Source organism: Lipotes vexillifer, unplaced genomic scaffold (genome assembly GCF_000442215.2).
Source record: "Lipotes vexillifer unplaced genomic scaffold, Lipotes_vexillifer_v1.1 scaffold189, whole genome shotgun sequence".
NCBI lineage: Eukaryota > Metazoa > Chordata > Mammalia > Artiodactyla > Lipotidae > Lipotes > Lipotes vexillifer.
This window is the reverse complement of record NW_006785816.1, coordinates 1,758,105-1,770,217: the sequence shown is the minus strand read 5'-3', so window position 1 is coordinate 1,770,217 and position 12,113 is coordinate 1,758,105. Positions and strand designations below refer to the sequence as shown.

At 37.9% G+C, this 12,113-nt stretch overlaps 1 protein-coding gene and 1 pseudogene across 2 annotated transcripts in view; one reads left to right on the top strand and one right to left on the bottom strand.

Moving 5' to 3' along the window:
• Positions 1-12,113, top strand: part of MPC2 (mitochondrial pyruvate carrier 2) — a 25,957-nt gene that overhangs the window by 8,324 nt on the left and 5,520 nt on the right. For both annotated transcript variants that reach the window (XM_007458104.1, XM_007458105.1), the window contains exon 3: positions 5,997-6,037. In XM_007458104.1, coding sequence (XP_007458166.1) covers positions 5,997-6,037 — 41 coding nt within the window. The remainder of the gene's footprint in view (positions 1-5,996; positions 6,038-12,113) is intronic.
• LOC103075178 (ferritin heavy chain pseudogene) lies at positions 6,356-11,048 on the bottom strand (annotated as a pseudogene).

Genomic DNA, 12,113 nt, shown 5'->3' with positions numbered 1-12,113 from the left:
AGAGTGTGAAATACATTTAAAGTGTGGTCTGGCATAGCAGAAAGAGGACTGGGATCAAAGAGGCCTGTATTCTGGTCCTTGCTGTATCTGGAACTATCTGAATATGAGATACATTACTTAACTTTTAAGTGCCTTTTCTTTTTCATGTATAAAAGTAGAAGAATTTGGATTTTCTTTAAGCTTCTTTCCAGCTGTAATAGTCTACAATTTGGTATTTCTGCTAGGACCTTTCTTAGTTTCAGAGGCTTCAAGAAACTCAGATTTCATCAGGGAAGACTATATAATTATTGTTAGATTAGGTTTTAGGGATCTAAGTTTTTATCCTTGTTGTGCTATGTATTTTATGTAAGTAATTTTACCTCTCTGGGCCTCATTTACCTGGTTTATAAAATGAATGCCTGAACTAGATGATTTCAAGTCTTTCTAAATCTAGAAGTCATTGATTCTTTGTTACTGAAGAAATGTATAAATTTAAAATGTATCAACCCTAAAATGCATATTGGCTATCATAGCTAGTCACTTCACCTGTTACTTTTCTTTGGCATTTTTACCAAAGCCTGTTTTCAATCAACATTTTAAAAATCATTATACACCTATGACGTTCTGGGTGCTATTTGAGTGAGCTCTTTCCAAGGCCTTCCACGAGATATAAAGACTGCTTGGCTCTAAAATGGTAGCCCTCTCATATTCTCAGTATGAAATCATAACTAGCTTTAGTACAAATAAAAATGAGTAATCTTTGTCAATATCTGTGTGAATTTGTAAGTAGCTGGCTACATGATAGCAAACAGATGGACTTGCTTAATACAAGGTATGTTAGAGGAAAGTTGAGGGATGTTGAAAGCAGTAAACCGAAGAGAAATGGTATGAAAGGGATTCGGTGGAGTAGTGGACAGCATTCAGTAAGAACTTTATTCTCAACATTGGGAGCACCTCAATTCAATATTTGTATATGTGTACATTTGCATGTGTGTAAAAGTTACTTATTCTGTTCCAAGAAGGAAGTCTTTACCTAGGAAGAGAATCATACATACAATAAATGACATACTTTCTGGGTAGAATTTATAAAGTATTTCATTAGCAGTCATTCCTCTCAGGTAAGGAAATTAGGAAGTAAAATTATGTCATTGTTTTATTAATAGGTTCATCAAAGTTCATCAAGGCAACTAGATTTGTTAATTTGTTTGAAAATGTAGGTCTCTTATGTCTCTTACATAGTTGGTTGTGATATTCCCTTGCAGAATTTTTCAAATTCTTCCATGAAAGTTTGAACTTGAGAAAACATCAGTTTCACTTTTAAAATCAGAAAAACATATAACAACACAAAAGAAAATGACCATTATATTATTCTTCGTATTTTTTGTTATGCTTGAAAATAGTTCATAGTTTTACAGTCAATCCTTGTTGCTCATCTATTTTATGTATAGTAGTTTGTATCTGTTAATCCCATACTCCTAATTTGTCCCTCCCCGCCTTCCTCTCCCCTTTTGTAACCATATGTTTGTTTTGCTGTACAATTCGTAGTTTTAAATAGTCAGCATTTGAGGCCTTTTCCAACTTCCAAGAGTGGACTTATAAGAAACAAGATGAAAATGTGTTAATTGTTAGTTAATTCTTTGTCTAAAGGAATGTATATTTATATCTGATGGGGACACATTTCCCTCATCTTGGACTTCAAATTAAATTTCTTAAGAGCTGCTTTTTATCCAATATATTTTCAGCAATTCAAAATTTCTGCCTAATCAAGTTTTTTCATTCATCATAATGAATGTTAACTAGATACTCTATTTATACCTATGCTTATCTTGATTTTAAGATGTTATAATCACTTCAGGTATCATGATTATTTAATAACTTCATTTTTTTAATGCTCTCCAGTGAGAATAGCTATGTCATTGTAGAACATAAACCTATTTTTCCCAGGTCTAGAAAGACAATGTGACATTATATTCTCACTGTTTATGTGATACCTGTTTCCAAATATGTTTTTGTCAAACCTTTTTGTTAGGTAAATAACAAGGACCTACTGTACAGCACAGGGAACTATGTTCAATACCTTGTAATAACCTGAAAATGGAAAAGAATTTGAAAAAGAATATAGTTATATATGTATAACTGAATCACTTTTCTGTATACCTGAAACTAACACATTATAAATCAACTATACTTAAATAAACAAATGTTTTTAAACTTTACATTTTAAATGTCAAAATCAGTTGGGGGCTTCCCTGGTGGCGCAGTGGCTGAGAGTCCGCCTGCCGTTGCAGGGGACACGGGTTCGTGCCCCGGTCCGGGAAGATCCCACATGCCGCGGAGCGGCTGGGCCCGTGAGCCATGGCCGCTGAGCCTGAGCGTCCGGAGCCTGCGCTCCGCAATGGGAGAGGCCACAACAGTGAGAGGCCCGCGGAATGAAAAAAAAAAAAAAAAAAAAAAAAAAAATCAGTTGGGATGTTTCCTCATTACCGTTGCCATTATTGACTGATTGCTGTTTTCAAGAAGATAGCCTCTGTTCCTGAATTCATACACGTCTATATTTATTTGACTTCTTTACTTTCAAGGTAGAAAATGATTAGCTAAGATAAAATGGAAGGGTGAACTAAAATAAGTTTTCTTTAAAATTTGTTGTTAACCTATTATATGATCATGGGTATTACTAGCTATTTTTTCCTTTTTTTAACAATGAAGAAAACACTGCTTGTTTGCACTTACAGATCTCCAACCCTAATTATTTGTGTCATGTGTCAGCATCCTCTGATATTTCAGAAAAATTAGAAATTTAGAATGTCTTATTAATATATATTTGCTACTGATGTTTTTAAATTCAGTGCTTACCAATTGTTAAACTAATTTAGGCTTTGTTTTATAGTTTAAAATTATGCACTAAATAAAATATTTAAACTTCTCTTTGGCCCATGTTCTAGCAACCATAATTTCATGTTTGAAGTTTTTGTTTGGTTCAGTTGTGTGGGAGAAGGGCGGTTTTTATTTTAATATTATCACCTAGCTCAGGGCAGTTGAGTAAATTAGTTAACAGGCAAACCTACTGAAAAGCTTGATGTTCATTAACCCTGAAGGGTCAACCATTTCAGCTGGTAAAGAAACCAGAACCTTAGAGGCATTGCTCAGGAAACAGTTTTGGGGGTGGCAGAAGAGGAAGCATCAGTTTTGAAATATGAAGAGAGGAGTCTGTTGGGGAATCCAAAGCCAGAGACGAAAACAATGTATTGGCTTACCCTTGAGTGATGAAGCCAAGCTTCATGCAGGGATAAAAAATAAACTTGGTAATTGATACTGCATATGACCCTGAGGCTTTGTATATGACAAAGAAAAATAAACCAGGTGTGATGATAGGAATCTCAGAAACTCAAACTAAAATAACCAGAGTTTGAAAAGATTGCCTTATAGGATTAGTGCATTATGGCATCAGACTCATGGGAAGAATTTTCAGGAGCCAAAAAGGGAAGTATCATGGTCTAAGAGTAGAGTAACTAATGAGTGAAAGTCTAGTACCAGTTCCCTGATGTAAAGGGAACCTGATGTCCCTGAAATCCCAGCCTTGAGGGTGAAGCGGTGTCAAGGCAAATCTGGGTCAAACCTAAAATTTGAGTAGCTTTGATTAGCATCTCTCCTGGATATGGTTAATCCAATTCAATTCTGTTCAAAAACATTATTTGTCAAGAAAAACTAAGAAACAGGCTTTGACTTCTAGACCTTGCCTAATTAAAGTGACAGATGCGTAAATAGATCAGTTTAATTGTTAAGTGCAGAAAACTAGAAGAATAGACAGGCTGCTTTAGGAGTTCAGAGAAGGATCATTTAATCTAACCTGGAGATGTTAAAGAAGGCTTCCCTGTGGAGAAGAAACCTTCAATGAGTTTTTGAAGGATATTAGGAGTTAGCCAGATGAAGACAAGGCCAAATAAGGGGACTAGTAACTTGTGCTTAGGTCCTTTAAAGTCAGCACTGTGTTTTATTTACCAGTGCATCCACAGTGCCTACAACACTGTAAAGCATGCAGTATTATGGGTGAATGAATGAGTGGTCTTCTTTGCAATAAATTAAACCAACAACTATGACTGGATCTTAACTTAGCTATGTGCTTTTACTTTTTTTTTAGCTCCATGCTTTTTCAATTTCACTATCTTTTGTTTTGTTCCTAAATAATAGGTTTGAGTCAATTCTGTCTTTTAAATGTTATTTATGTGTATGTGAACAGAAACATTCCTTGATTATTAATGACAGTGAATGCTCACCCACTGAGGGGAAATTGGATAAATCCATCTTTACCTGCTGGTGCTATTTGAGAAATATTACTGGGAGTAGATGAAGAGAAATAAATGTGTTACATTTGTGTGATGATGCCATTTTAGATGTGATTTTTATGATCCATAAAAACTATTTATTCTTACAAAGTAAAGTGGAATATTAAGGCAGAAATAATACAATTAGATTTATAATTATATAATTAGAATATAAATTATAATTAGATTTTTTTAATTTCGAATTTGCTTAAAATCACTGTTGTCTTATGTGAAATTGATTAATTTTTGTGTTAAGAAATAAATGTCTTTTGTTGATCCAGTGTGTTGAGAGCATACATACCATATTAATTTGTATTGGATTTAGCTTTTAAATTACCGTGGACAAAGTCTGTTTCTCTGCTGTCACTGTATCCCCTTGAAGGTTAAAAGAGACATATAGTTTGGAAGAGTTACAAGTGGGCACAGTTATGTTATGTGGTTAAAGAGCACAAGTTTAAGAGTTAGAAGACTTAGGTTCTAGTTACAATTCTGGGCTTACTAGCCGCATGACTTGAGTAGGTTATGGAACTTCTCTGAGCTTTATCGGTAAAATGAAGGATTTAGATTAGATGATCTCTGAGTTTCCTTCCAGCTCTGAAACATCATGCTTCTCAAATTCTAGGTTATCTAAGAAACCATAGTCATTTTCAATACTGTCAACATTTATTGAACATTTTGCACGAGGCAGATGAGTACCAGGATAACTAAAACAAGGACCCTGCTATTAAGGAGCTTATAAATCTAGGCTTTCTGCTTTCTCATGTGCCCTTTAAAGTTAGGTTCATTAATTTTTTACTAGAATATATAGAATTTTTATAAGAAGTTTTACTAGAATACGTGGTGACATGTCATTTATAATAATAAATATTAATAGAATTAGTGAATATATAAATATCTGGGACTTCCCTGGTGGCGCAGTGGTTGAAAATCTGCCTGCCATGCAGGGTACCTGGGTTCGATCCCTGGTCAAGGAAGCTCCCACATGCCGCAGAGCAACTAAGCCCGTGCACCACAACTACTGAGCCTGCACTGTAGAGCCCGCGCACCTCAACTACTGAGCCCACAAGCCGCAACTACGGAGCCCACAAGCCGCAACTACTGAAGCCCACGTGCTCTAGGGCCCACGTGCCACAACTACCGAGCCCGTGTGCTGCAACTACTAAAGCCCGCGTGCCTAGAGCCGGTGCTCAGCCACCGCAGTGAGAAGCCCACGCACCGCAATGAAGAGTAACCCTCCGGCTCGCTGCAACTAGAGAAAGCTTGCACGCAGCAATGAAGACCCACTGCAGCCAGAAACTAATAGAAAATATCTACTGTGGCTTGTATCACCAAAATTCCATAATTTGTCATTTCCTCAACTTGAAGATTATCCTTAAGTGAAATAACATTAAGTTCCATGTTCAAGGCAAAACGTTAGGAATGGTTTCCGAAACCATCTCCATTATACTTTAGCTAATTTTAATAGTTCACAAAAATACAAATAATTGACAAGGAGATCAAAACAACTTGTATGAAAGATTGATAGTGTGGTGACTCTCTAAATTTTAACTTAAATACAAAGTATGCAGAAAGCATAGTAAAAATTATTAGAAATAGCTTGATAAACTTTTGAGTTTTTGAAATGTGGTGATGGCTATTAAAAGACATATTGAAAATAGTTGGTTTATTGCTAAATTTTTCATTTTTTATTTTCAGGTCCCAAAACAGTATTTTTCTGGGCTCCAATTATGAAATGGGTAAGTCTTGAATTTTTGCAGAAGCTACTGAAAAAGATATTCTTTAAAGGAGCTTATTAATTTGAAGTAACTTTTCTGAAAGATGTACTTTTAAATGTTCATGGTACGTCTTGAAGTAATTTTATACAAATACTCTCAGATGTATCAGATTTTTGGGGGGGAGTACCAAATTACTTTATTTGAAGGAATGGCACTAAGGAAAGGACTTGTAGATATTTTGGTACAACTTACAGAAAAGGTAAGGTAACCCAAACATGCATGCACTGCCTTGGTGACCAGGGAAGTCACCCCTGTGGCTACAGGAAGCCAGCCTAAGGCTTAGCTCTCATTATCACTATTTCCCAGGGTGTGCTTGTCAAAAAGGTACTGTGCCATGCCAGATTCGGGGGGCCCCCATCGTGCGCAAGTTGGTTACGTGGTCACCCAATTCTTTAATGGATCTCACCTGCTCATTCAGATAATGAGTCTCAATGAAGTCACACCAATGGGGGTCATTTTTCTCCGTGGCCAGTTGGTGCAGTTCCAGTAGTGACTGATTGACACTTTTTTCCAAGTGTAGCGCACATTGCATTGCATTCAGCCCATTCTCCCAGTCATCACGGTCTAGTTTCTTGATATCCTGAAGGAAGATTCGGCCACCCCGTTGGTTCTGCAGCTTCATCAGTTTCTCAGCATGTTCCCTCTCCTCACAAGATTGGTGAGGAAAGTATTTGGCAAAGTTCTTCAAAGCCACATCATCGCGGTCAAAATAGTACGGCATGGACAGGTAGACTTAGGAGGCGTAGAGCTCCACGTTGATCTGGCGGTTGATGGCGGCCTCCGAGTCTTGGTGGTAGTTCTGGCGCACCTGCGAGGGGGACGCGGTCGTCATGGCGGGCGGCTGAGGTGAAACGGTGGCGGTGGCTGCGCGGCGCTGTAACGGCGGCGGGGACCTTGGGGCGGTCGGAGGGCGCCGTGAGGTGGTGGCGAGGGCTGGCTCTGAGCGACCGGCCGGAGCGGGGGACGAGCGCCGGGTTCCGTCCAAGCATTGTTGAAGCAAGAAACCGCGGCGACTCTCCGCGAGGACTGTGGCCAGATGTATCAGTTTTACTGCATAAAGCCTACTACCTACTTTAGTTTTTCTGAACTCCTTAGATAGGTGAGAGCCCTTTGGGGAACGTATTGTTATCAAAAAGCTTATAATTATGGGCCCTAGGAACATGAAACTTCATTCTAAAATTTTGTGACTATGTAAAACTTTAATGAGAACACCCCCAAATTAACTTTTGTTATTAATTTAGTATGACAACTTCAGATACTAACACTAAAATAGAGGCAAAGAAAGTTATTCTCAAAAAGTAGAAGAATTTATCCAAGGGTATATATATTAACATTTGGGAAATGATAGAATATGGGACTTCTGACTCCAAGACCAATGCTTTTACACTATGCCAGAGTTTCCATTTCTAAAGCTCTCATTTAGCTGAAAAGAAATAATTGCGATGGCTGTTAATAACAAATCATTGATTTTATGTTGGAAGGGCCAGTTTGGGCTTAATGCAGTGCTTCTCGAAGCATCATCCCTGGACCTGCAGCATTGGCATCACCCAGGATTATGTTAGACATGCAGATTTTCAGGCCACATCACAGATTTACTAAATCTGAAACTATAGGGATGGAGCCCAGTAATTTGTGTTTTAATAAGCCCTCCAGGTGATTCTGAGAACTTCTAAAGTTTGAAAACTAGTGGTCTGCAGGCTTTTTTTTTAACTGTAAAAAAATACACATAAAATTATCATTTTAACCATTTTTTTCGTGTTGAGTACATTCACATCAGTGTGCAACCAATCTCTAGGACTCTTTTTATCTTGCAGAACTAAAACTGAACCCATTAAACAATAGCTCATTTCCCTCTTCCCCAGCCCCTGGAAACCACCATTCCACTTTCTATCTGTGAATTTGACTACTCTTGGTACCTTATATAAGTGAAATCATACAGTATTTGTCTTTTTGTGCCTGGCATATTTCACTTAGCATAATGTCCTGAAGGTTCATCTATATCGTAGTATGTGTCAGAATTTCCTTTCTTTTTAAGTCTGAATATTTCATTGTATGTGTATATCACATTTTGTTTATTCAGTCATCTGTTAATGGACACTTGGGTTGCTTCACCTTTTGGCTGGTGTGAATAATGCCGCTATGAACAATGTTGTACAATATCTGTTCCAGACCTGCTTTCAGTTTTTGGGTATATACCTACACATGGAATTGCTGAATCATATGGTAATTCAGTATATTTAATCTTTTGATGAACTGCTGTATCGTATTCCACAGCAGGTGCACTATTTTACATTTCCACCAGCAATTCACGGGGGTTCCAATCAATTTCTCCATATCCCTGCCAACACTTGTTACTTTTGTTGTTGTTGTTTTATAATAGCCACTCTAATGGGTGTGAAGTGGTGTCTCATTGTGGTTTTGATGTACATTTACCTAATATGATTAGTTATGCTGAGCATCTTTTCATGTGCTTATTGACCATTTTTACATTTTCTCTGGAAAAGTATCTATTTAAACCCTTTGCCCAAGTTTTAATAAAGTTGTTTTTTGTTTGGGTTGTAGGCTATTTTAATTCTCTTAAATGTACTGTTTTAATTTGTTAGAACAATTTGTAAACTCAGCTGTAAATCTAAGTAGTTGAGAATGTTAGAACTGGAATTACCTGTCCCTCAATTTTATGGCCTTAGGCAAGTTCAATCTCCGCCCTTTTGTCTCATCTATAAAACAACAAGATTAGAGTAAATTAGTGGTTGGGAGCTATATTTTACAGAGAACTAGGGAACAGTTCTCTTTTTAGATTTATAAGTTGAGAAAAGCTTCCATCAGTTTAAAAAAGAAGTTTCAATATATCATCTTTAATGATTCTTCTCATACTCTAAGCATTTAAAAGAGTGATATTAAAAAAAAAAACTAAAACATGTAGATTACTATTTCCTTTCTCTTCGCTCACTACCAACACTTAAAATTATATATCTGCAAAGTGGAATTAATTGCTGAAAGGTTGTTTCTAGCACCATTATTTAAAAAGTGAGAACGTTAAAATAGATAACTCATAAGGACCTACTGTATAGCAAAAGGAACTCTACTTAATACTCTGTAATGACCTATATGGGAAAAGAATCTAAAAAGGAGTGGATATATGTATATGTATAACTGATTAACTTTGCTGTACAGCAGAAACTAATACAGCATTGTAATTCAACTATAGTCCAATACAAATTAATTTAGGGCTTCCCTGGTTGCGCAGTGGTTGAGAGTCCGCCTGCCGATGCAGGGGACACGGGTTCGTGCCCCAGTCCAGGAAGATCCCACATGCCGAAGAGCGGCTGGGCCCGTGAGCCATGGCCGCTGAGCCTGTGCATCCGGAGCCTGTGCTCCGCAACGGGAGAGGCCACAACAGTGAGAGGCCCGCGTACCACAAAAAAAAAAAAAATTAATTAAAAATATAAATTAATAAAAAATAAGAATGACTTAATGTATTTCCAATAAGCTGGGGGCACCCCTGACCCCAAATTTACCACAGTTTAGAAGTTTATTGATTTTTACCAATAGCTTTGATGTTTCTTTGATCTGGTCCAGTGTTTTGAAACATTGACAGTATTATATACTCATGAGTGCTTTCTCGACTGTCTCCTTTAAAAAATATCTATTTTTAGTTCATGTTGACATCATACATAGTCTCCTGATGACAGCATAGCAATGGAAATTTCTGTGTTTTGTTCTCTGGTGGGGAAACTTTTTTTAATATTTAGTTTATGCTTTCCTTTCCCAGAGCATTTGATAATGATTAATCTATGGTAAACTATACGTGACACGTAGCAGTTGCTGCTGCAAGCCACCTAAGTTGTACATTAAGAATTTTAGACTATACTTATTTAGAGATTTAACTGTGGTTGAATCCTTCTTAGCCACTTTAGTTGAAGCCAAATAATTAATTATAAAGGTCAAAGTGGATAATTCTAAAAAGAATACTACACACCCGTAAATATTTTATTTTAACTTAAAGATTATAAGTATATATTCATTTACCAATCATTTACTATAAGGCCAAAGCTTTGATTTGTGTATGGATCCACTGGTTTTGAGTTCCACATCATCTGTCTTGGATGAATTATACCATAGTGCATCCTAAATGATTTCAGTTTAGTTTTCTTTAAAGCAGAGCAAGTTTATAGACACTTTCATGATAACAGAAACCTGCTAGATTTTTATGTCTCCCCACCATCTTTTAAAATGTATTTTATTTATTTTTGGCTGCATTGGGTCTTTGTTGATTCGCGAAGGCTTTCTCTAGTTACCGCGAGCAAGGGCTGCTCTTCCTTACTGTGCGCGGGCTTCTCATTGCAATGGCTTCTCTTGTTGCGGAGCACAGGCTCTAGGTGCATGGACTTCAGTAGTTGTGGCACATGGGCTCACTAGTTGTGGCTCGCAGGCTCCAGATGCACAGGCTCAGTAGTTGGGCTCGTGGGCTTAGTTGCTCCGTGGCATGTGGGATCTTCCTGGACCAGGGCTCGAACCCATGTCCCCTGCGTTGGCAGGCAGATTCTTAACCACTGCACCACCAGGGAAGCTCCTCACCCCCCTCTTTTTATATCTGTCTTGTTCACACCAAATTTGACAGCAAGTTTAACTTGCCTTTATTCAATCTTTCCAAAACAGTCACTTTAGATTTCATAGAAATAACAACCCTCTTTCTGTGTTTCACCTGTTTACCAGTTCATCAAATTAGGTAAATTACAGTAACAAGTAAAACTGGTATAAACGGGTTTGAAGACAAACACAGTGACTTGATAAAAATATAACTTAACTGGTGAGAGCAAAAATGCATGAGTGCAATACAGAGTAAATAGCCCCCTGTGGCCTAGCTTTCACTCGGAGTTTGCACTCAGGTCTCCTCTTCAATATTCCTGACCATACAGTCCCTTTTCAACTGGTCAGCATGTCTGGAGACTCTCCGGCCCCCTGTTCCCATCCTGCTGATGCTTATGTATGCAGTTAGCAAGTGTTTAGCTGTTCACTTTCTGATTAGTTATTTTATTTATTTATTTTTTGGCCGCTCTGCGCAGCATGTGGGATCTTAGTTCCCTGACCAGAGATCAAACCCAGGCCCCCTCCAGTGGAAGTGCAGAGTCCTAACCACTGGACCACCAGGGAATTCCCGACTGGGTTATATTTAACTCTTAAACAGTATACCATTTTGTGTGGCTAATTTTTCTCTTTTCTGTTCTCCTTAAGAATAAGTCAAACTATATTTCAAGATTACCTCTGCAGATTTTTAATGTCTATCTACTTGCTTTTCCAGCTGGAACTACTTATATAGACTAATTCGCAGTTTAAAATCTTGAGAACTTTGTTATCCCTAAGCATTTTGGAATTGGAATATTCTATAGTGGTATATCATTTTTATCCCTCTTCTAGAAGTGTCATATGACTTTTTTTTTACTAAAGGAGAAAATATTGGAAGGAAGGGAGGGAGGAAGAAAGGAAGGAAAAAATGTTTTACACTATCTGATGAGTATTTACTCCACCCAGTGGAGATAACCAGATGGCCAAAAAGAATCACACATTTGAAAACCAGTTTTTAATTGATGGAAACACAGAGAACTAACTTGAATCTACTAGATGCCAAACTCACTGTATTGGGTTATTTAATACATTATCTAATATTTAATCTTCACCAGAAAAAAGATGTAAAGGTACTGAGGTTCAAAGAACTAGAACTGTTGTAAGTGACAGAGTCAGGATTTGAACCCTCAGTTCTAATTTGACTTCAAAGCCTAGGCTCTTAAACACTTACAGGACCCCCTTTAAAAGTCACTGTGGGGCTTCCCTGGTGGCGCAGTGGTTGAGGGTCTGCCTGCCGATGCAGGGGACGCGGGTTCGTGCCCCGGTCCGGGAAGATCCCACATGCTGCGAAGCGGCTGGGCCCGTGGGCCATGGCCGCTGGGCCTGCACGTCCGGAGCCTGTGCATCACAGTGGGAGAGGCCACAGCAGGGAGAGGCCCGCATATCGCAAAAAAAAAAAAAAAAAAAAAAA